The following is a 24,425-nucleotide window of genomic DNA, read 5'->3' as shown; positions in this document are numbered from 1 at the left end:
CAAACAGAACCTGAATTCCCTATTTTCAATTTTGACTCAAAATCTTCTTATAAACTGCTTTAGCTCTCTTAATTTCACACTTAATTTATCTGTAGCCTATGATATTTTAATGTGTTTCTCTCTTTAAAGGCGAACGATTTTGAACAGTTTCACAGGTGTTAACATATCCTCACAAAACGTCATATACTGTGATTACAAATGGCATCTGTTACTTTATCAGTGTCCATAAAAACAATCCAATCTGTAGGCTACATTTCACGTAGCCTTTTAATCGAAACGTATCATCCAACCAATAACAAATACTTGTTTGTAATCATATGTATTAGTGTCTATTTATTAGGTACAATCTAATTAATAAACACTGTTATATAAGAATAAAGTACTCTCTAATGACATGTAGGCCAATAGTTTTAAAAATAAATTAATAAAAAATGGAACAAGTGGAACATAATATCAAAGCTGATATCTATTTCCATAGATGTGGATGACAAAAATTGGAAATGTGTTTTTAGTAACAACTGAATAGTTACTATCTTATAAATAACAACTAATTAATAATCTTTTTAAAAAGTACTAGAATCTAAAAACTTATTCAACAAATAAATAATAGTACCTAATGGAACAGGTATTAGAACCTAAAAAAAGTAGTAGCATGAAAATGGATTCTGGGATTCTGGGATTCAAGTCGTGGCCTAGTGGTTAGAGAGTTTGACTCATAACCCTAAGATTGTGGGTTTGAGTCTCAGGCTGGCAATACCACGACTTTGGTGCCCTTGAGCAAAGCACCGAACCCTCAGCTTCTCCCTGGGCGCTGCAGCATAAATGGCTGCTCACTGCTCTGGGTGTGTGTGTGTGTGTGTGTGTGTTCACTGCTGTGTGTGCACTTTGGATGGGGTAAATGCAAAGCACAAATTCTGAGTATGGGTCACCATACTTGACTGTATGACAAGTAACTTTTCACACAAATACATATCATAGCAAAGCAGCTTTACAGGAAATTAAGTTTCTACAATATATTTAGTAGTAGTTTGTCAGTGGTAACTACTGTATGTCAAATTGATTTACATAGGCTAAAATGTATGGGAAAGTTCATTTCATCAAACAGACGAACAGCAATGATTATATTTTGCAATCAAAATCTAGCAAAATTTGGTAGTTCTGTTGTTTCAGAGTTGGCATCATCTGATGTCCTCTGAGAGGTTGGCATCAGGTGTTCAGGATCCAGATTGGAGCTTGTGTAGTTACCACAGGATGTCAATTTCATGGCAGAAAGAGAAATAAATAAAGAAAATAAATAGAGACATAATTAGTGTGGCTGTTCCAACCAAGCAAAATTGATTTGTAATATTTTGTAACTGATACGGAACTTAATGGGTGGCCAGTGCAGATACTGTAAAATTTGGGTAAATTATCAATTTCTTGACCTGGTAAGAAACTCTGGACTCTAGCCGCTGCATTTTGGACTAAACCTGTAGGCCTACATTTAATGAAGATGCAGAACAACCACCTAGCAGTGCATTACAATAGTCCAGTCTAGAGGTCATGAATGCATGAAGATTTTCTGCATCAGAAACAGGTTTATATACTAAATGGCTTGACATAATCGCAATAATTAACCTTTTTATTTTTAAAAGCTCATCGAGTAATCACAACGACGTGTTATTGGACCATTCTAATTAGCGCTGAAAAAAAGTAACACTACCCACGCCACCTGTTGACATTACATCAGAGTAGGATATTTAGTGCGCTAGGACCCTGAGAAGTGTGAGGTCTGTCTGCCCCGGTGTTATTGTGTAGGCAGGCTGTATTATGTCATGGATAGTGAACAAGGTGAGTTTATGACCGCGACAGCAAACACAGACGTGTAAATGTTTTAGCTGCAGTAACGGTCATCTGAGGGGATAATTATTCAAAGACGCACTTAAAGCAGTGACATTTGAAAAAGGTTAGTTCATAATCTTTTTTTTTATTATTATTATTAACGTGGTATCATGTGGTAATACTATGGTATGATATGATAATAAATTACTCATAAAGAATAACTTTATTTTTTGGACATGGTATAGTAGCGAGGCAGTACCGTGTTATGAGTGCAATATATTTTACTACGGTGACGACGTTAGAGTTTTAGTAAGTTCGTCACAACTGTTTGACTTCTGTATATCACATTTAAATATAATATATTCTTGTAAAAGGTTTCAGAGTTTATTGTTGTTGATGTTTTTTGTTGTTGTACTATGGTATTATCCTGGTATTATTTGAAGTACCTTGGGTTGCATGTAAATACCAGGGTATATGAATATGTTAATAATTTTTGAACCATAGTAGTAGTGTCACTGTACTATGCCATGCTATTTTATTGAATATTAGGCCTATAGTTTTGTTATATTTAGATATTTTTTATTAGAGTTAAAATTTTAAGATGTAAAAAAAAGTTATAGTTTTAGTAATTTTATTTTGTATTTTTGCCATTTAAAATGTATTGTTAAAACTATGTATTTTTCTTCATCATTTTGTATTTCATTTTAGTTATTTTACTACATCAAGTTAAACAAAATAAAAATAAGAAATGTTTTCTTGCTTAGTTTTTCCATTTAATCTGAAGTAATGATTTTCTTTATTATTATTTCAGTTGTCAGTTGTTTATCTATAATAATGCAGGTAGTACCATGGATGTGGTACAGCCACAGAACTTTATAAATTTACTTCAGTAGTACCATTTTGGAGCATGTACCATGGTAATACTAATTTTTTTGCACATGTCCATGAAAATACAACATCTTCCACATGTACATGACACTACTTAGGTATTTTTTGTCATTTGTAGTAAATGCCTTGGAGTTAAACACTGTAGTATATGAATATGGAAACCATACTGTACCATGGCATTCCCATTACAATCCCTATACTATGGTACTGCCACGGTATATTTTTGTTGTGGGAAATAAAAGTTAATTAGGTTTCTCACCATTTTGTTTTTTCCAGATATTCTTTTTGTGGGTCCACCCCCACCACCACCATCATCATGGTGGAGATAAAGAGTTACTGTGAAGCAGGAGTCTCCATGCAGCATGTCTGGACAGAGGGCGGTCTGACTCTCTGCTTCTACTTCACCCTGGTGCCATCCGTTCTCCTCACCCTCTCCTTCCTCTTCGGCACTTTTCTGTGTATATGCTACAGACGCTACGGCACAGACATGGAGCCCAAGTTCATCCCTCGCTCTCGACTTTACCTGCTCCAAGTGGGCCTGTCGGTGCTGCTCGTCCTGCAGGCTCTGGGCTGGATGGTGTTTCGAATCATTCGGAGCGGAGAGCTACCGGGATACGTGGTTCTGTCGGGCTGTCTCTCCATGCTGGGCTGGATTTGGGCCGTGGCCCTGCTGCATCTGGAGAGGAGGAGGGCTCTGGTGAGGGACAGAACCAGAGGACACAGTACGCTACTGTTGCTGTTCTGGGCCGTAGCATTTGCGGCTGAAAACCTGGCGTTTGTGTCTTGGATGAGCCCTCAGTGGTGGTGGACTCTGGAAAAGTCTGATCAACAGGTACGTGTGTGTGATCGGTTAGGGAGTGGTGTTTATGTTAATAATGTTTATTTGTTGCAATAATCGAAGTCAATTTTTTTGACTTTTTATCATCCACCAGTTGGAAAGTAATGGCTTATTTCTCCTAAACTTTCTTCATGTTGAGTTTTGTCAAGTTACATGCCAGGTTTTGTCAAGTTATGCAGATTATATTACAAAGGGTTCTTTTTAGTGCTTTTAAATGTAATTTCTATTGTAATTATAATGCATTTCTGTGCTTTAATAACCTTTGGCACTGATGCCATTGTTCTGTCTGAAGTGGAAATATTTCAAAGTGGTGACATGTGGGAATGCTGCTCACACAGCATGAATCGGCATTATGGTAATAATGTGAAATTTATGATAAATAGAGGATCCAACAAATGACTCCAGTTCTATCAATTCTCTCTTGATGGTCATTAACAATATTGTTGAGTCATTATGTGTACTTAAATAGCAGGCAGGGCCATGTGCCACTGGCTGCATTCCTTCCTGCCACACCCTGACTGTTTAAGATTGACCAATCAGATAACAGTTTCTGCGAAACTTCATGACATGGCACTTTTACTCTACTCGCTCTTGCTTTAAACTATGAATGTTGAAAGCAGAAGTTAAATGCATGTTTAAAAAATGGCATCTAATTTACCAGATTTTCCTAAATAAGCATTTACAAAAATAGTCCAGTTTTCAAATAATAATAAAAGGCTTTGCATATATACATGTATAATAAAATAAGATAAAAATTATTATTATTGCATTAACTATTATAATTATCTCAGGACAAAATACAATAGGATAGAATTAAAATCAGGATAAATATAGAGTAGATAGATATATGTATTATACTATGTATAATCTAAATATTTTATATTTACAAATATTGTTAAAACTTTAATAGATGAGCAATAATCATTAATTATTAAACATGAATTCAATTTAGAAATTACATATGACTGTAATTAATTGTAATATAAATAATATGATTATAAATGTTAGTTGACGTAAAAATGAATCTGAAACTATTTTATATTTTATTAAATTAGGCTTATATATTTTATATTTAAAAATGTTTTTGATTCTCTTTTTTTTATGCATTTTGTTCTAAATTTGTTTTAAACACAACTTACGAGTGCTACAGATTTTTTACTTTAAGTTACTAATTAAAGGAGATAAATTCACTGGATCGAATTCCAATTAATTCCACACCACAAAATAACATTTTATTAAAGCCAAAGAAACCACAAAAGCTAAAGTCCTTTGTTTTAAAGCTAATGACTAAAACTCTCGAAATGTGAGACATATTATAGTAATGTCATACTTTAATTATTATTACACATTATAGTAATGTCATTCTTTGTCATAATCACTGTATACATAATGTTCATTGTGACTTTATGTCTGCAGATGGAGTTTGCTTTCTGGTTAGTTCGATACTTCGCCTCAGGATTGCTGTTCCTGTTAGGCCTCAAAGCTCCAGGCTTGCCACGCCGACCGTACATGCTTCTGGTCAATGAAAACGAGCGAGATGTGGAGCACAGTGTAGTAAGACATTAGATTCACTCTCAAATCTGCATGAATGCATCTTATTCTCTTCATTATTAATCTCATTAATACATCTCTTGCATCTTTTTAGCCACTCTTGGGTAATTCTGATGAGAATCAGTCTACTTGGAAAGATTTTGGGAAGAAGCTCCGTCTTTTGGTGCCGTACATGTGGCCTAAAGGGAACGCCCTGCTCCAGCTGCTAGTTCTGCTTTGTCTCGGGTTGCTGGTAGTGGAGCGTGTCATCAATGTGTTTGTACCCATCTTCTACAAGAACATAGGTACACAATAAGAGTCTTACTCTCATAAATAGCTCTATTCAGTTATTTATGCGATGGAAGGGAAATACATAATTGCACTTTCGGTGCAGTTGTCTTATCTCAAATTGGATCCTTAGCCCTATTTGCATGCATTGGCTGTCGATTTCATGCTGTATCAATTCATGCTTTGAAACGAATTTAGAATTTTTTTTTTCATATACAATGAAAATACCCATTGCTTTTTTAGAATAATAAAATTTAGAATAATATTCATATTATATAAATAATACTGCACACCTAGTAAATGTGTCAAATCTAAAATATGGTGTAATTCTGTGAAGCTTAGAGAAAGTATAAGCACAGGATCATAGGCTTGACATTTATCCTGCTTGAATTCGTTCTAAGAAACGCACATAACTTCAGAAGTAATCAACTTTCATCTGTGAATATTCAATATTTTAACTACAGTGTTTTTCTTTCATTTTTCTTGACTGCAGCTGTAAAGAAAGACTTGATTTTCAAAAGTCAACGAATTTGACAGATGAATGAAACGTCAGTTTCTGAGTAACGTAATTATTTTAAGCTATGAAAAAAACATAATTTCCTAAAATAAATATAATTAACTTCACACAAACACACACACACACACAAAACATTTCTCCTGCAAATTGTATAATTACAGAAATGTCTGTCAAAAAACTGTCTGTCGGTTTATTAGTACTAAAACATCAATATAACACACTTCACATCAATCACTGAATACTTGCAGCTAAAAAAATAAATAATTGTTACCTTAAAAAATCCATCTCTTTTTAAATCCACATCATTCATCGATCATGTCACAACATCAATGTCTCTCAAAAAATAACATGCACAATACATTCTCATATGCTGATACATAGATTCGGGAACGTGAAAAGCTTAAAGCAGCTATCAAAGTGTAATCAAATGTTTAATTTTCCAAATAAACGTTTTAACATGATTTGTTACATTTAGCTACCCTTTTGCAGATTTGGAGACTTTTCCAAATTGATTATTAATCTCTTTTACATGCTAACACATTGATTTTCCTCCTGTCCCAGTGAACCAGCTGACAGATGGGAGCTCTTGGAAGACTCTGGCGACTACAGTGTGTGTTTACGGGCTCCTGAAGTTCCTGCAGGGAGGTGGAGCTGGTGAGGGGAACATCTCCTAATTTCATGATATCTTTGTAGCATGACATGGAATATCCTTTAGAATCTAACCACAGTCTGATCTTCATTTGTATCGATCTCCAGGTGCGTCTGGGTTTGTGAGTAACTTGCGTTCGTTCTTGTGGATTCGTGTGCAGCAGTACACTAACTGTTTGGTCCAGGTGCGTCTCTTCGCTCATCTGCACTCTCTGTCTCTGCGCTGGCACCTGGGTCGCCGCACAGGGGACGTCCTGAGAAGCATCGACAGAGGAACCTCATCTATCAACAGCCTGCTGAGGTGAGAGCTAGCTTTACAGTATCTTGATACTAGAGACCTTCTTACCTCAAGGTGTTTGCATTTAAATGCAAGAATAAACAAGGTCAATTAGGTCTGTGTGCAATATTAATTCTCGGATGCATTAGCATGTATGTATATAAAACTTAAGAGCCGACAGTATGCTTTCGCACTAGAAGTGATCTCAGTTTGTATTATCTTGAAATATATATTTTTGTTTATTTTCCGACAGCTACATCGTGTTCAGCATCTTCCCCACCATTGCTGATATAGTCATCGCCATCGTCTATTTCATATCCAATTTTAATGCCTGGTTTGGCCTCATAGTGTTCGTTTGCATGGCCCTCTACCTCAGTAAGTATTTAACAATGGTCATTTCTAAATGTGAATACATGAACACACACATTGCTGAAGATGCTATAGTTGCTTCTTTTCTGGTTTCTTTTCATGTAGGATTGGTTTTATTAAAACTTCATTACTTAAAGTATTTGTTTATTCATTCATTCATTTATTTATTTATTTATTTATATAAACAACCATTTTGAGTTTTGTTCAATAAATTTAAGACATTTCAAGTCAAAAACGGATATGAAAAATATTGAAATGACAAAAGCACATAACAAATTACAAAAAAAAAAGATCAAAATTACAATGAGAACTGAAAATATCAAACTTCATGTATAATATAAAATCAAATTCAAGCTAATTAAAAAAAAAAACACTTATAGTATTTAAATAATGCCAAAATATCAGTCAGTGTACCTCTTTGTGCCGCTTCTTGAATTCTTTTGATCTTGTGAATAAAATTTATTATACGGCATACTGCTGTATAATATACCTAAACTCTGCAGGATTGTTTTTGATTCTTTCGTCTCAGGAGTCACTAATGAAAGAAGAATGGAAATACTTGGATTATAGCATTTGATTTATTGATTAATAGTTGTAATCTGTGTGTCTGTCAGCTCTCACTATTGTAATCACTGAATGGAGAACAAAATACAGACGAGATATGAACATACAAGATAATAATGCCAAATCGAAAGCTGTGGACTCTTTATTGAACTTCGAGACAGTATGGCTTTGCTTTGTTCTCTCTTTGTTTAAGTAAAGCATCTGAATGTGTTTTATAAAAAAAATATGCTATATGCATTATTGTGAAATACAATATAATGCACATAATAAAACATTGCATATGCTGTGATTAAATTATGATATTGTCGACAGGTGAAATATTACAATGCAGAGGTTTATGAAGTAGGACGCTTTGAGGATGCTATCTTGAAATATCAGGTAATATTTTTTTTTTAAACGATCCACACATAATTTGTTATATTTCATCTGTATTTTATAGGTTATTGATTTTAAATTAATTTAATGTTGGAAGAGCTCACTGTAATATAAATAAATGCAATTTTTCTTTTGCTTAGGTATCGGAGTGGAAGACCAACGCCTCTCTGGCGTTTTTAAATCAAACGCAGAACCTCATCATCGGTTTGGGTCTTTTGACCGGATCTCTGCTCTGTGCGTACTTCGTGACAGAGGGAAAGTTTCAGGTACGAACAGTCAGGACACCTCAGATATCAGACCATTGGTAGTTCATTCTGAAGCCATCAAGTAAGCTATGTTTTATAGCAGAAAAATTTGAATGTTGCTTCATAAATAGCCTACAGCTTGGCTAATGCACTACATAACTTCATTTCAGAGGTTCTCAACCAGGGATTTATTAGATTGTAATTGTCATAAAATTCCATATAGTTATTTTTATAAAATGTAGTAAAATAAAACCTTTTTTTTTATTACTATTGTATATGTGACTCCTCATGGTCTTCCAGGTAGGAGATTATGTGCTGTTTGGGACGTACATCATCCAGCTTTACACTCCTCTCAACTGGTTTGGAACATACTACAGGTATGAAGCTTTTGTCTTGGCTAATAGTTTATCTCAGTGTATAGATACATATATATTTTTTAAAAGAACAAAGAGTAAACATGTATCTTTCCTGTAAAAGAATGATCCAGAACTCTTTCATTGATATGGAAAGCATGTTCAAGCTCTTCACTGAGGAAGAAGAGGTGAGTGGATGAATTTTTCATTGAAATGTATTTGATAGATACTGCGCCCCGCACATGACATGCAAGAAAAAATAAATAAATTGTGCGCGCGATTTTCTAATTCGTTCCTTCAATGTACTACAACGTGCACATGATTACTATTGTGTTCCCTCGATTTACTATTGCGTTCGCTCGATTTGCTAAAATTTATCGAATCGAGGGAACGAATTAGTAAATTGTGCCCACAATTTATAAATCGAGTGAATGGAATAGTAAATCGAGGGAACGCTATAGTAATTGTGTGCACGTTTTAGTACATTCAGGGAACGAATTAGTAAATCGTGCACACAATTTAGCCTTATATTTTTTCCTGCGTGTCATGTGCGGGGCTCTGTAGATAGAAGCTTTTGTATAATTAATGACATGATGATTTGATTTAGGTGAAGGATGATGTCAACGCAGGAAACCTAGACTACACACAGGGAAAAGTAGAGTTTGAAAATGTCTTCTTCAGCTACACAGAAGGGTTAGCAGCTTCAGTTGTATTCATTTTATTATTATTAGAAAAACTTGGGTAAAAAATAAGCAATGTTCATTCAGCTTTTAATATGCTTTGGATATTTTTGCAGCAAGGAGATTCTAAAAGATGTCTCTTTCACCGTACTTCCCGGTCAAACAGCTGCACTTGTAAGTCTATTCTGTTCTATTCTACTCTATTCTCTGCTGCTCAGGAAACATTTCTTATTATCAAGAACTGTGCTTCTTAATATTTTTGTGCAAACTCTGATATACTACACACATTTAAAAGTGTGGGTAAGTAAGATCTTGTTAAAACTTAAAGATATTAATACTTTTATTAAATGAATCGAAAATGACAGTAAAGACATATACTGAATGTTAAAAAAGACTATTTATTTCATGGGAGATTTTTTTTTTGTTTCATTTCATAAAATAATCATGAGAAAATATTGTCATTTCCACAAAAATGTTAAGCAGCAAACACTAATAATAAAAAGAACCATTATTAATAATTGAGCACCAAACCAGCATAACAGAATAAATGAATCTTAATTATTCCGCTAGTGTATGTGTAACCACTTTAGGCTTGCTTTGGTTTATTTCAGATTGGACAGTCTGGATCAGGAAAGAGCACCATCGTTCGTCTGATTTTCCGTTTTTATGATGTTCAGGGAGGGTGTATAAAGATAGACGGCCAGGACATCTCAAAGGTGAAGCGGTCATTGATACAAACACAGAAGGGCACCCAAATATTCCCTGTAAAATCCTGCTTCGACGATTTCAATTCCTGTATTTTATGTTTCACGTTGTTTTGCACTAAATATGGGAAGCTCTTAATTTATTTGTCTGGTTGCATTTCAGGTGAAGCAGTCCTCTCTGCGCGCTCACATTGGCGTCGTCCCTCAGGATACCGTCCTGTTTAATGACAACATTCGAGACAACATCCGCTATGGTCGTGTTACCTCTACTGACCAGGAGGTGGAGGAGGCTGCGATTGCCGCTGACATCCATGACAAAATCATAACCTTTCCGGATGGTGAGAATCATTTAATTGTACACAAAAATCCACAACTTTTCAGCATTGAAAGCATAATTCAATGGTAGAAAATTCATATAAAATGTAATAAGATTATTTTAGATCAATGCAATGGACAGAGCATTTAATTTAGTTTTTGTATGCCACAGAGTTATTATAAATGGCATTGGGCGATGTCTACTAAATTGGCGTCAGACAATGTCTATGGTGAAACATCACAATGGACGATGACATCATGGCAGACTCAACTGCAGAAGTCCAGCATCATGATGTCTGGACGATGACATCATCCATTGGCCCAACTCTAATTATAAATAAAATTAAAACCATTTAAAAAAAAAAATTATTGGAAAAAAAAAAGAAAAAGAAAAACATACTGGAAATAAAATTGTAAAAAAATATCTCTTTGCTTAGGCAACATTTCTCATTTTCATTTTGTTTAACCTAATGTACTAAAATAAGATATACAATAAAATATAGTTTATACTAATAGACAGATTTTAAAAAGACAAAAAGTAATGACATGGAAAAATCATACAACTAATTTACTAAAACACAAAATTAATAATATTAATGAAATCTAAAATGGTATCTCAGTGATGCTAAAATTAAACTAGTATGCAATCCATTTTGAGACTGTATAGTATTTAGATTATAGCTGATATTCATAATTGATATTTATTTGCAGGCTATGACACTCAGGTGGGTGAGAGAGGGCTAAAGTTGAGCGGAGGAGAGAAGCAGAGAGTCGCCATCGCTCGCACCATCCTCAAAGCGCCACAAATTATCCTCCTCGATGAGGTACAACATCACCAGTGCATTATGGGAGAACGTGTACACTATGAGGGAATTATCCCAGTTTTGCCTGGTGTTTTTTTATTTCTTGTTGAGAAGTTGTCTAATTGCTTTAGCAAGTTTTGGTAATGCTGTGGAAATACACTATTGTTGAATGATTATTAAGCAATAAATATTTCCCATTCATAATATCACAAAAGATAAATGCTGGGGAAAAAATTAATGCTGCTCCTTTGAACTTTGAAAAAAGTTCATTTTCCATGAAACTGTTTTATAAAAGTTATATATCTTTCAAATATATAAAAAAAAATTATCTGATTCCAAACCTCGCAATGCAGTAAAATCACAGTCTGTCAGGACAAGTTTAAAGGGATAGTTCACCCAAAAATCATAATTATGTGATTAATAACTCACCCTCATGTCGTTCCAAACCCGTAAGACCTCCGTTTATCTTCGGAACACAGTTTAAGATATTTTAGATTTAGTCCGAGAGCTCTCAGTCCCTCCATTGAAGCTGTGTGAACTGTCTACTGTCCATGTCCAGAAAGGTAAGAAAAACATCATCAAAGTAGTCCATGTGACATCAGAGGGTCAGTTAGAATTCGTTGAAGCATCGAAAATACATTTTGGTCCAAAAATAGCAAAAACTACGACTTTATTCAGCATTGTTTTCACTTCCGTGTCTGTTGTGAGTGAATTAAAAACAAAAAGGTTTGTGATATCCGTTTCACGAACGAATCATTCGATATAACCGGATCTTTTTGAAACAGTTCACCAAATCGAACTGAATCGTTTTAAACGGTTCACATCTCTAATACGCATTAATCCACAAATTACTTAAGCTGTTAACAAATCAATATCCCTGAGTAATTCATGTACTCAAACAGTACACTCACTGAACTGCTGTGAAGAGAGAACTGAAGATGAACACCGAGCCGAGCCAGATAACGAACAACAGACTGACTCGTTCTCGAGTCAAGAAACGTTTCTGTCAGACGCGTCCGATTTGAGAACTGAGGAGCTGATGATACTGCGCATGTGTGATTCAGCGTGAAGCAGACCGACACACAGAGCGTCTGAACTGAACTGATTCTTTTGGTGATTGATTCTGAACTGATTCTGTGCTAATGTTATGAGCGCAGGTAAACTGAAGGCTTGAATCAAGGGCAATCATCGCAAATGACGCCATTACGTAGAGCACAAAAGAACCGGTGAACCAATTTCTTCAACCGGTTTATTGAATCGAACTGTCCGAAAGAACCGATTCGCAGAAAAGAACCGAACTTCCCATTACTACTGGTGATCCGACAACCGATGCAACCGGTTCTTAACTCGAGAACGAGTCAGTCTATTGTTCGTTATCTGGCTCGGCTTGGTTTTCATCTTCAGTTCTCTCTTCACAGCAGTTCAGTCAATGTACTGTTTGAGTAAATGAATTACTCCGGGATATTGATTTGTTTGAACTCAGAGGCAGTGTCAGCCACATTAAAAAAGTTAACAGCTTAAGTCATTTGTGGATTAATGTGTATTGGAGACCCGAACCATTTAAAAAGATACAGTTCGATTTGGTGAACTGGTTCAAAAAGATCCGGTTACATCGAATGATTCGTTTGTGAATCCCGGAAATGACAAACTGCTTTGTTTTGAACTCGCTCACAACAGACCCGGAAGTGAAGACAATGCTGAAAAAAGTCGTAGTTTTTGCTATTTTTGGACCAAAATGTATTTTTGATGCTTCAAAATATTCTAACTTACCCTCTGATGTCACATGGACTACTTTGATGATGTTTTTCTTACCTTTCTGGACATGGACAGTATACCATACACACAGCTTCAATGGAGGGACTGAGAGCTCTCGGACTAAATCTAAAATATATTAAACTGTGTTCCGAAGATAAACGGAGGTCTCACAGGTTTGGAACGACATGAGGGTGAGCTATTAATAACATAATTATGATTTTGGGGTGAAGTATCCCTTTAATATTCGGTTAAGATTTGGGTCTAATGAAATTTCAGTGAGTGGAGCTTCTCAGCTATACTGGAAAGAAATAGAAAACAAGTAACCGATTGTCTTCATGTGATTTCTTTGTGAATTGATTGACGAGATTTCAAAGTACTTTTATCTTCATTGACTAAGTTACTGATTCTCTATCCATAGGCCACATCTGCTCTAGACACACAGACTGAGCGAAATATTCAGGCCTCACTGGCTAAAGTCTGCACCAACAGAACCACCATTGTGGTGGCACACAGGTAAACCCATCACTGAATTCATTGAGAGATGTTTCCACTCAAAGCATCTTCCATCGATTATTGTAGTGAAAAAACAATCATGAAACTAGATTCCAGAAGTTCTTAACACCATCATTGACATGCATATTATAGATTGTCGACTGTCATTGGAGCCAATGTGATTCTTGTACTTCGTGATGGACAGATTGTGGAGAGAGGAAGGTGAGTTTATTCACTGGTATACTGAATGCAAATTCAGATGGGTTAATACATGAACTATGCGGTTTGAAGCCCAGTATTATTATTTGTGGTAGACATGAGGAGCTGTTGGCGAAGGGAGGCCTGTACTCGGACATGTGGCTGAAACAGCAGCAGGCGCAGGATTCAGACTCGGCCTCTGACACGGAGACGAAAGACAGGAAATCTGAGAAACTACAGCCACAAACATCCACTGCAGGACACAACTGACATTAGACACTTGGGACATGCAACCAGATCTGGTTTTGTGTGTATTTAAAGCTCATAAATAGATGATAATTATTCAATATCATATTATGTTTTTACCAGTTCTTAAAAGTGGTACATAATGCCTAAGGATTTATTTATTTATTTATTTAAGTCCAATTTGATATTTCTTTGCAATAACGTCCCACTCCTTTCCCTCAAAGTGCAATAATATCTCTAATTAATATGGCCATAAATGTATTATTTTTTACATTTAGGATTTAGTTATAGCCAGAGGGGGAAAATCTTTTTGTCAATTTTAATATTAATTTCTGACATTATGTGCACATTTGCCTGACTTTTTTACTTTCTTTATGATCATGTGTGTGTTTTAAGATCATGCTGTAATATGTGGAGTGCTAGTTATTGCATATATGCAATAGATTTCTGTAGTGTACAACTTCAGTTCAACTAAAGGGGCAAAAGAAGCATGTTCATTTTATAGGACTGACACTAAACTCAGGGGAAAAGGTTGAAATGATAATCATCCCCCATTGGGATGTTGTTGTTCACTCATACTGTATTTAAATACAGTTAAAAACACAAAAGTTTTTTTTAAGTACATTTTTATTGATTATTCAAAGAACAGGTGGAGTTTGCCTTGGATAAAATAACTCAGTGGTAAATGGATAAAGTCAGATTTTTTTGTATGTACTTTACTGTACAGTAAAGACAAGAAGGGCATACGTGAAGCGGAGTGGTTCTTTGCCTCCACAAAGTGCATTTAATATCCTTTAATGGATGGAAAACCATTGATTATCCCTTACAAGTAGGTTATATTACCAAGCTAACTCTCCTAGAGTCTTCATGACAAAACTGTAATTAATTTTCTCAAATTAAATTGCAGTAACTTAATAAAAATTTTCTAATTAACTTTGAAATTTGGTAGGTTTTTAGTTCCCAGCCTGCTTTGCATAGGACTGGACAAGGAAAATAAATACTGAAAATAAGCTTTATTTTATGTTTTGTGTTTGTAGTGCAGGGAAAGACATTTCATGCTTAATGCTGTTATGCTTGACATTTAAAAGAATTTCTGTTTGTTGTTATATCATCGTGTTGAAAGTGCTGGTGGTTTGGTTGTTGGAGGCTATATTAGATAAATACTAATATTTTACCTGTTTATTATGCCAAATAGCTACATTTAGGCTACATTTAGAATGTGATATGTAAGCTGGTGATTTTTTTCTTGAAAATAAAATTATTAATAATAATAATTATAATAATAAAATAATTGGATTAGGCCTAATTGATTCTAGGGCCACAACTCAGCTTAATGTGTTCAATAATCAACCTTTCAAAAATGTGTAACGGATAAATCAGAAGAAAATCAAAAAGATTGATGCAAAAGGTTGAGGATTTTTTTTCATTCTTTCTTTTTTTTGAGCCAACCCATTTTTTTTTATTTTTTTTTAGAGTGCATGCTGCTCATTGTATGTGTGCAGAGTAAAACTGAAAGTGCTTATACTGACTGATGTAGATTGAATCACTTGATTTAATAACAGCTCTTTTGGTATTTAAAAAAAAAAAAAAACTACTGTCAAGATTAACTAATGACGGCGTGCATTGTAAATATTTTGTTGCTGACCTTGACACTGAATCTTTAAAATAGTTTCAAATTAATTCAAAAGACTACATTATTCACTGATGCTATAACATATGAGCGACGTTATCGAAGATATGGCTTATGAATATTAAATAGGTTACGTGATTGGACTCTAGACCAGACGACATAAGGTTCATGAAGCTTTCGCCATAATAGTACAGATAAACTGGCACTACCATACTGATTTAGATTAATATTGTATATCAGTATTACATTGCCAGTTTGCCTAGAGTCTAGAAAATGCATTAACTTCCTCTAGGGGGCGCCTGACGGACAAAAATACGAATCCTCTCCTGAATCTCATTAAAATCGCAGCGTGTTTTTGTTTGTTATTGGGTATATTTATACACTAAACAAATAATCGTTTAAATCTATTCCTCTACTTCTGTGAAGTAATTGCATTATAAATAGATTTTTAAAAAAATGCTTTCAAATAAAAAATATTTTTTAAAAGTCACAGAGATTAATCATATTCTACTGCGATCGGTCAATCAAAAACAGCGATGAGAAAAGTAGCATTTATCATAGACAGTAAAAGGCATTTATCACATTGGCGTAGTGTTCCGTGATGCTGGGGAACTTTTAACAGCACTTGTTAAAATGGGGTTAGTTAAAATGTAAAACTATGTATTTATTAAAAAAATAATGAGACCCTATTAAAATGTTTGACCCAAAATCGGTCCAATAAGTCCCACTCCTGTACTCCTTCTCTAGTCATGCTGATCCACATGACATCCACTTCCACCGCTGTTATTCTAATTCTACGCAACTGAGCCAAAGCACAAACACTGTCTTGCGTAACAGTGGTTGTGAATTCGTCGCAACGCAGCTGTCGCGTCAGAGAGAGGGCGCCTCCACGACGCCTTCCTTCGGCCTTGTCGTGTTTTCAGTCCTTTTAATTTAATGCTGGAAGCCCAAAATGGATTTTGGTGATTTATTTGACGAGCGGACGTTCACCTTTTCTGACTTCCAGGAGTTTACGGTCAGTATCTGGGGTGTTTTTGTTCTAGTGGCTCTGTTTTGGCGGGTGACAGAAACTCACGGGAAACGGACTAAAATAGGGTTTAACGTCTTCTTTCATATAAAGCCCAGAATGTTAGACTGGAAGAAAATAATTATTCTTAAATACAGCAAATATCTGCTTTATTTTAGTTTGTAAGACAGTACCTAGTTGTTGTGAGTATAGTTCGAGGCTTCCCCAGGGGCCCTGTGTTTGGGTGTGATAAGAAAAACACACCATAGTGTTGTCGTTGTTTTCCTGATGTTAAGTAGTCTTAATAAAAATGAAGACCTTTGACATTTAAACCATGAAACGTTGTGTTCTGTTATCATGATTAGTTTCTTCCTGGACATGAGCAGTGGTCAGAGAGAGTGAGGAAACGACTGTATTATGGTCTTGATTCTGACAGCCCGTTGGATGCTCTATCATGTCCCATGACAGGTGAGTCAACTAACCTTATTGCTAGTAAAACTAGTGCCAGCGTCTGTGGTTGTTTCTGCAGTGCCAATTATTGATTTACTCCTTGTTTTGTCTCATGTATTAACAATTATTTTATTTTTTTAAACGTGTAACATACAAATTTGGATTGGACCATAAGTGCATTTTTCTTCTTCTTTTGTTACATATTTTAGTTTAGAATACATTTTAATAAAAATAATTAAGAATTATGTGCACATTTATTTTAGTATTCAAACTATTTCGGTTATATTATGCCTTAATTATATTCATGTTTACAATGATTAGATTTTAAAATCTAAAATTTTAGGTCAGGCCAGAGCCATATAGAGAGAGAGTTGCGACAACGGAAGTTCGAAATGTTTGGTTGTCACGTGATTCATGAAGACTTCAGATAGTTCCAGGAAGTGAGATGAGTGACAGAACTGATTTCTGGTAATAAGGAGTCAATAAATGCATTTATTTTATATATTTATACAACACACCGACATGTGTATGTAGCATGAGTATGTAGTTACAGCGATGTTGTTTTTAAAATATCAAATCAGGTCATTTTGGAGGATTAGTGTTCAATTACTGTTATTTAAAAAACTTATTTCAGGCTAACGTTAAGTTGTATAAACACGGGTTGCTGTTACCTTTTTACGTTACATATTGTTCTTTTTTTTCACTGATCTCATGTTAACTAATGTCATATTGATGACTTTCAGATAGTACAGAGACAGGGTGGTGACAGGTCATTTTCAGCTCGCACCGCACAATGGGTCAATTAACTGTCAACAGCAGTAATTAGCATGTTAAGTAAACGTAAAATGAAGCTTATTGTTTACATTTCTTACAATTACATATAGTACTATAATTATGTATTATATTATATCTAATGTAGAATTCTTACAACACTTACTTATTCATGTACACAATATATTCAGGTTTAAAACAACTTAAGCATACTCGTATATAAACATGTACACTGCCATTGAAAAGTAATGATGCTGAAAATTCAGGTTGGCATCACAGGAGTATATTCCATTTTAAAATAGAAAACAGTTATTTTAAAAAGTAATTATATATTACGAGATTACTTTGTAAAATAAGGAAAAAGCAAAGCCTGGCAAAACCCAGGGAGCTGAGATTCCCCCCTGCTCCACGATGCACCCCAGACCTGTAAACAAACAGCAAATCGCTGCTGATCACATCTATATTATTTTCAGATGATACATATATAATAAGTACAAACTGGTACTAGTTGAAGTAATATTTCTAATTTTGAAGTGATGTGACATTTTCAATATTTAAAATTAGCAATACCATGTATTCTGCCTCTTTCAGTTTCAAAGGTTGAGGAAAAAAAGAATGAGGACACTCAGAGAAGGGAAAGTGACAGTGAAGAAATAGAGGACATGGCTAGAGAGGAGAGACAGGGACAGGTGACACTACTTAGTCAGCATTCCAGTGAACCATCAGCCAGTTACCTGGGTCTATTAAAAAAATTAAAGAGACAAGAAAATATATAATTTTTACCACTTCCACTCACCGCTGTCACACGCAGTAAAATGTTGTATGGAACTAATAGGCTATGTAACGTTAGCTAACTTTACCCACCCTGCTAAAAAACATGTTTAGACTCCTTTTCTCTAATTACAAACACAATTGGTGAAACTGAATTAAGAGAACAGATTTTACAATTAATAGGGTGTTCGTTACTAACTTTATTCAGCTCCAATCCTAGCCTAATCCGTTAGTTATCTGATAACATCCCTTAAATCTACTGATTTAATGAGTAATAATCTACTAGAAGGTTTTAATATACAATCAATTATCATTTAGATGTACTGATAATATACAATCTTATTATTTAACCGTCTTCCCTTTATAAAGTGCGTTGCAAACGGTTTGTTCTGCTGCATCTCTATGGCGTGGCATCAGTTTGCTGCTACTTCCTGGAACTTATGAGAGCCTCCACGAGCCGCCATTGCTGTAAAAAAAGCATTCCATTGGAGTCAATGGATTGGTCGCAACTCTTTCTATATGGCTCTGGGTCAGGCAAAGTTTCTATATCAAAGCATTCCTAGATAGGGCTGTTTTTAGGTAGATATATATATAAAAGAAATTCTATTAATTTTTTTCCAGTACTGGTAGATCACTCATCATTGTATTTCCTCTAGATATTGCTGTGGAACTGCTCCAGAAATCTGCCCCAAGTCCCATAAGGAAACTCCACAAGAAGTACGCTGCACACGTGGCCAGGTAGGATCGCATTATATCTTTTGATTTCAAAATGTAATTTCATTATAATAAATTGTGTATAAAACATTTTCACTGGATTAACATTGAATCCTTTTTTGTGTTACAGGGAAGCATGTATATCTCCCTGCGCTATGATGTTGGCCTTGATATACATTGAAAGACTGCGACACAGAAACCCTGAATACCTACAACAGATCTCATCCTCAGACCTCTTTTTGATATCCATGGTATGCACATCCAAGTATTCATTTTTTTTTTATGTTTTAAAAAGTCAATTTGCTATTTTAGTCAGTTTCAGTGACTGTTTAATTGAGAGTCTAATTTCTCTGAATTTCTCATGTTATCTCCAGATGGTTGCCAGTAAATATTTGTATGATGAAGGAGAAGAGGAGGAGGTTTTCAATGATGAATGGGGCACTGCGGCCAAGCTGGATATTCAGACTGTCAACACTTTGGAGATTAACTTCCTCAATGCGATCGTAAGCGTGACCCTCCACCTTTCCAAAGAACCACGGCTGTTTACAGTAGTTCGACTTGTTTTTTAAGGCTAATTCTGGACTGTTGCATTACTGGTTGTGAGTTTTCTATCGAAATTGATATGAATCAAAATCTTTCACATTTACAGGACTGGAACCTCTTCACTGAGCCCAGCGACTTCTTTAAAGTCCTCAGTCAGGTGGAAAGCAGGTTGGTTAACATCCAGTACTTTATCTACATCTCAAACTATACTGAGACAAACGTTCTTCTTTTTAAAAGATCAAGGAGGATTTTTAATGACATGATCTGTTTTAATTGCCCATAAGTATTTATGTCTTTTGCAAACTACACATTGACTCGCTTAGACTTAATGCAGTTGCCCTTGTCAGTCTAATGTTTATAAAAGTTGGTTTAGCAGTACATTTCTGTTTCTCACAGTTCAAGGCATTCACACATGCTCATTTTGTTGTTTGGTTATGTTCCTATATATATATATATATATATATATATATATATATATATATATATATATATATATATATATATATATATATATATACACACACACACACACACACACACACACACACACACACACACACGTGTGATATTAAAATCTGTATTTCAATGGACTTTGTCCTTGTAGCATTGCGGAGCGACAAGGTATGAAACGAGGTTGGTTCACCTACACAGATCTCTGTGTCCTGATGGAGCAAACCAATTGGAGGGAAGCACTATCAGTTATCTACCAGCACTTTACCAAGGTGAATAATCACAGTTAAAACATGTATGAGCTCCAAAATACAGTAGAAGCTCATATAGGTTTCATAAAATAGCCCATATGACATCACCTAAAACACACTCACACACACACATATATACTGTGGCAATGTCTCCAAAATGCTTCAAGAAACCTGTAAAGCTACAGTTCTGTACAAAGTTTTAGGCACTTGTGTAAAAATGCTGTAAAGTGAGGATGCCGTCAAAAATAATGCCATAAATAGATTTTATTAATTAAGTTCTATTAACTTAATTAAATTAAATCAACATTTGGTGTGACCACACAATGCGTTAAAAAAACCTTTCATCCTGGGTGAGCTTTCGCATTGTTTTTCAGGTGGCTTTGCCAGTCGGTGTCTTGAAGTGTCTTGGAGACATTGTAACAGTTCTTGTGTATGTAGTCTGTCTCAGTTTGTTCTGTTTCTTCCTGTAATTCCAGACAGACTGGATTATGGTTAGATCAGATCTCTGTGTGGAGCACTGGCTGCTGTCAGACTCCTTGTGCCAACAAAACATCCACACTGGATTATTACATTTAATGGCAAAAATAATGTTTGGAAATGTAAACTGATATTTCCTACTAACACAATACAGCAAAACAGAAATAACTGACAGAAAACCATTTTTTGGTGGTGAAAATACTAGTGGCCTGAGACTTTTGCACAGTAGTGTATAGACTTGAACAGTTTTACTGTGTTGCAAAAGTTGGACAAAATTGTATTTATATTTATTTATATATACAGTATACATATATATACAGTGGGGATCGAAAGTTTGGGCACCCCTTGCAGAATCTGTGAAAATATGAGTAATTTTCAAAAAATAAGAGAGATCATACTAAATGCATGTTATATTTTATTTAGTACTGTCCTGAGTAAGATATTGTACATAAAAGATATTAACATTTAGTCCACAAGACAAAAAATTATGTGCTGAAATTATTAAAATAACCCCACTCAAAAGTCTGGGAACCCTTGGTTCTTATACTGTGTTCTGTTACCTGATGATCCTCGACTGTCTTTCTGTTTTCTGATGGTTGTGCATGAGTCCCTTGTTTGTTCTGAACAGTTAAACTGAGCAGCTTTCTTCAGAAAAATCTTTAAGGTCCTGCAGATTCTTCAGTTTTCCAGCATCTTTGCATATTTGAACCCTTTCCAGCAGTGACTTTATGATTTTGAGATACACCTTATCACACTGAGGACATCTGAGGGACTCAAACACAACTATTTAAAAAGATTCAAACATTCACTGATGCTCCAGAAGGAAACAAGATGCATTATTTCACTGGGGGTGAAAACTTTTGAACACAATGAAGATGGCCAAATTTGTCTTATATTGTTGAAATATAATTTTTTTCCGTTTAGTTCTGCCCTTCGTAAGCAACAGAAGATACTTGTATGTTTCCCGGTACACAAATTAAGTAAAATTTACCTTGATCTTCAAATTCCAGAAGTTTTCACCCCCAGTGAAATAATGCATCTTGTTTCCTTCTGGAGCATCAGTGAATGTTTGAATCTTTTTAAATAGTTGTGTTTGAGTCCCTCAAATGTCCTCAGTGTGATAAGGTGCATCTCAAAATCATAAAGTCACTGCTGGAGAGGGTTCAAATATGCAAAGATGCTGGAAAACTGAAGAATCTGCAGGACCTTAAAGATTTTTCTGAAGAACGCTGCTCAGTTTAACTGATCAGAACAAACAAGGGACTCATGCACAACCATCAGAAAACAGAAAGACAGTCGATGATCATCAGGTAACAGAACACAGTACTAAGAACCAAGGGTTCCCAAACTTTTGAGTAGGGTTATTTTAATAATTTCAGCATTTTTTTTGTCTTGTGGACTAAATGTTAATATCTTTAATGTACAATATCTTACTCAGGACAGTACTAAATAAAAAATAACATGCATTTAGTATGATCTCTCTTATTTTTTGAAAATTACTCATATTTTCACAGATTCTGCAAGGGGTGCCCAAACTTTCGATCCCCACTGTAAATAATATGAGCTTTACTTTAAAATCATTGGGAAAAACGCAGGAAGCCCTTAAAGCCTCTTCTTTTCACAATAGCTAGTTTCACAAGTTTTAGAAGATGGTTGACACACGTTGCATTCCCAAATGCATAAGTAACGCTTTCCGATTTAATAATCACACTAAGACATTGTTGACGTTGTGTTTTCTCTCTTCCCTGCAGGTTACCTGTATGTTGGGTCTCCTGTACTTGACTAGCGTAGCCGGTTTCATTGCTTCTTCTGCTGTCATCCACAAGCTCAGCTGTATTCCCAATACCAGCCACACTTACCTGGACCCGATGAAGCACACATCCACTCATAAACCAGCACTTCTCCCTGAGCTCTTGCCAGACACGCAGCACCCAACATCAAACCTCCATTGCTGCAGCCTGACCAACAATAACTTGAAGCCACTGCCGAGTGTTGTTCTGTCAGAACAGCAGAGTTCTACCTCTTCATCGTGTCAGAACATGGTGCTTTGTTTCTGGGGCTCCATCATCTCCACTCTTTCCTACTCAAACTCCTCGTTGGATATTCAGCCACAAGACTGTTTGGTATCAGAAGTGATCTCTCACTGTCACACCGGTGGTTTCCCCCACTGCGCAATAGCTCGCAATGGCTCGGCGCTTCTTACTTCTCCATGGTATGCTCGTCTCACAGCACTTTTAGCTCCATTTAGCGAAGACTTGATATTTCCGGACCCCCATCTTAGCTCCATGCCACCATTTCAAAGACACTCATGTTGCCAAGAGACGACTTTGCCATTTGGGAAATCACCATCTCTTCTGATGCCTGGCTAGATGAGTAAAATAAAACCAGCAAAGTTTACATACACAGTCAAGTCCATTGGTTTCCTTAATGTTGAATACAAACCAGTCATATGGATTGGTTATAACTGGCTTGTGGTGAGATATCAGTACGTTGGGGAGAAGGTTGTAAGGAAGTTTATTACAAAAGTGGCATATGATATGCTGATTGACAGTTTGAGCTTTGATGTGTGTGATGCAGTGTGTGCCAATGCAGTATGAATGAACAGGCTTTCTTTTCTCTCTCTTTCTGGATGGGCTAGTTTGGTTTATTTTAGCTGTTAAATTAAACCTCCAAGAAAAAGTAATGGTAAGTAGTTACAGAAGTTAACAAAAGGGCCTGCTGTTATGTGCAGAAGTGTGTGTTCTTGTTTTGAATAGCTTGCCTGGCTTTGCGCTACATGGCATTGTCCAGAGGAGGACTCTATTGTTTTGAAGTTCCTTCCTGCGAAAGCCTTTATTGTCAAGTTGGGAAATAGGTTGAATTTAAGCCTGGTTTTGTTCACTTGGGTTCAAAGAGGAAGGGTAGAAGGAAAGCAAAAAGGGATGTCAGTTATACAATTTAGTTAGATATTCTTAAGATTTGTAATGGTCAGATGGTTGATGCAAGCATTCATCATAGATTGCTTTAGTTAACTGTTCGAAGAAATAGTCCTCAATATTTTGATAACCTAAAGTAGTAAAGTATTGAAATTGCAGAGCAGATTAATTTAATAGATTCGGGCTCATCGCTTGACTTTTCTAAAGTTTAATTTTGGATTTATATTCATTAAACGTAATGTAATTAAATTATATTTTATTACAACTTGGACATAAAAGAACCCTTTATAATATCTTTAATAATGATATATGTGATATAATGATACATATCTACCATTATATGTTAATAACTTCTAAAGTCAGTTAGCCATTTTCTGTCCCAATTTTGTACATTTGTAGAGAAATTATACATACATACAGCTGCAACAATGCAAATAATAAAAATATATCAATCTCAAACTTGTTTTGGTCTTTTCTGGGTTTATTTATTTATTGTATGTGTCTATATTCTTTTTTATACATTTTTAGTATGAAGTACTTC

General features: G+C 35.3%; 3 protein-coding genes across 4 annotated transcripts in view; 2 read left to right on the top strand and 1 right to left on the bottom strand.

Annotated features, from left to right (window-relative positions):
* The window catches only part of LOC127992420 (uncharacterized), a 431,446-nt gene that overhangs the window by 14,209 nt on the left and 392,812 nt on the right, over nt 1-24,425 (bottom strand). The gene's annotated exons all lie outside the window — the stretch shown is intronic.
* On the top strand, nt 1,671-15,230 carry LOC127991025 (ATP-binding cassette sub-family B member 6). 2 transcript variants are annotated; one of them, XM_052591555.1, is made up of 20 exons: nt 1,671-1,830; nt 2,986-3,541; nt 4,964-5,101; nt 5,193-5,382; nt 6,444-6,536; nt 6,639-6,831; nt 7,061-7,182; nt 7,791-7,900; nt 8,053-8,118; nt 8,256-8,381; nt 8,661-8,737; nt 8,838-8,901; nt 9,321-9,406; nt 9,510-9,567; nt 10,005-10,109; nt 10,261-10,435; nt 11,124-11,236; nt 13,389-13,483; nt 13,616-13,684; nt 13,777-15,230. In XM_052591555.1, the coding sequence occupies exons 2-20, from the start codon at nt 3,026-3,028 to the stop codon at nt 13,928-13,930; spliced, it is 2,550 nt and encodes an 849-aa protein (XP_052447515.1). In that variant the 5' UTR covers nt 1,671-1,830; nt 2,986-3,025; the 3' UTR covers nt 13,931-15,230. The 2 variants fall into 2 exon arrangements, with proteins under 2 accessions (XP_052447515.1, XP_052447507.1); XM_052591547.1 differs by having other exon boundaries at nt 1,750-1,945.
* On the top strand, nt 16,297-23,374 carry LOC127991804 (protein CNPPD1-like). The gene is made up of 8 exons (XM_052591614.1): nt 16,297-16,551; nt 16,908-17,010; nt 19,191-19,272; nt 19,379-19,499; nt 19,623-19,751; nt 19,898-19,959; nt 20,396-20,513; nt 22,721-23,374. The coding sequence occupies exons 1-8, from the start codon at nt 16,489-16,491 to the stop codon at nt 23,336-23,338; spliced, it is 1,296 nt and encodes a 431-aa protein (XP_052447574.1). The 5' UTR covers nt 16,297-16,488; the 3' UTR covers nt 23,339-23,374.

Source organism: Carassius gibelio, chromosome A1, assembly GCF_023724105.1.
Source record: "Carassius gibelio isolate Cgi1373 ecotype wild population from Czech Republic chromosome A1, carGib1.2-hapl.c, whole genome shotgun sequence".
Lineage (NCBI taxonomy): Eukaryota > Metazoa > Chordata > Actinopteri > Cypriniformes > Cyprinidae > Carassius > Carassius gibelio.
Note: the sequence above shows the minus strand (reverse complement) of the source record. Positions and strands in the feature narration are given on the sequence as shown.

Excerpts from the sequence above, each read along its gene's own strand:
- LOC127991025 (XM_052591555.1), top strand. The coding sequence starts at position 3,026 with ATGGTGGAGATAAAGAGTTACTGTGAAGCAGGAGTCTCCATGCAGCAT. Across the intron at positions 7,183-7,790 it reads TTGCATGGCCCTCTACCTCA|CTCTCACTATTGTAATCACT; the intron begins GTAAGTATTTAA and ends TGTGTCTGTCAG. Across the intron at positions 10,436-11,123 it reads AATCATAACCTTTCCGGATG|GCTATGACACTCAGGTGGGT; the intron begins GTGAGAATCATT and ends ATTTATTTGCAG.
- LOC127991804 (XM_052591614.1), top strand. The coding sequence starts at position 16,489 with ATGGATTTTGGTGATTTATTTGACGAGCGGACGTTCACCTTTTCTGAC. Across the intron at positions 19,752-19,897 it reads TTAACTTCCTCAATGCGATC|GACTGGAACCTCTTCACTGA; the intron begins GTAAGCGTGACC and ends TCACATTTACAG. Across the intron at positions 20,514-22,720 it reads TCTACCAGCACTTTACCAAG|GTTACCTGTATGTTGGGTCT; the intron begins GTGAATAATCAC and ends TCTTCCCTGCAG.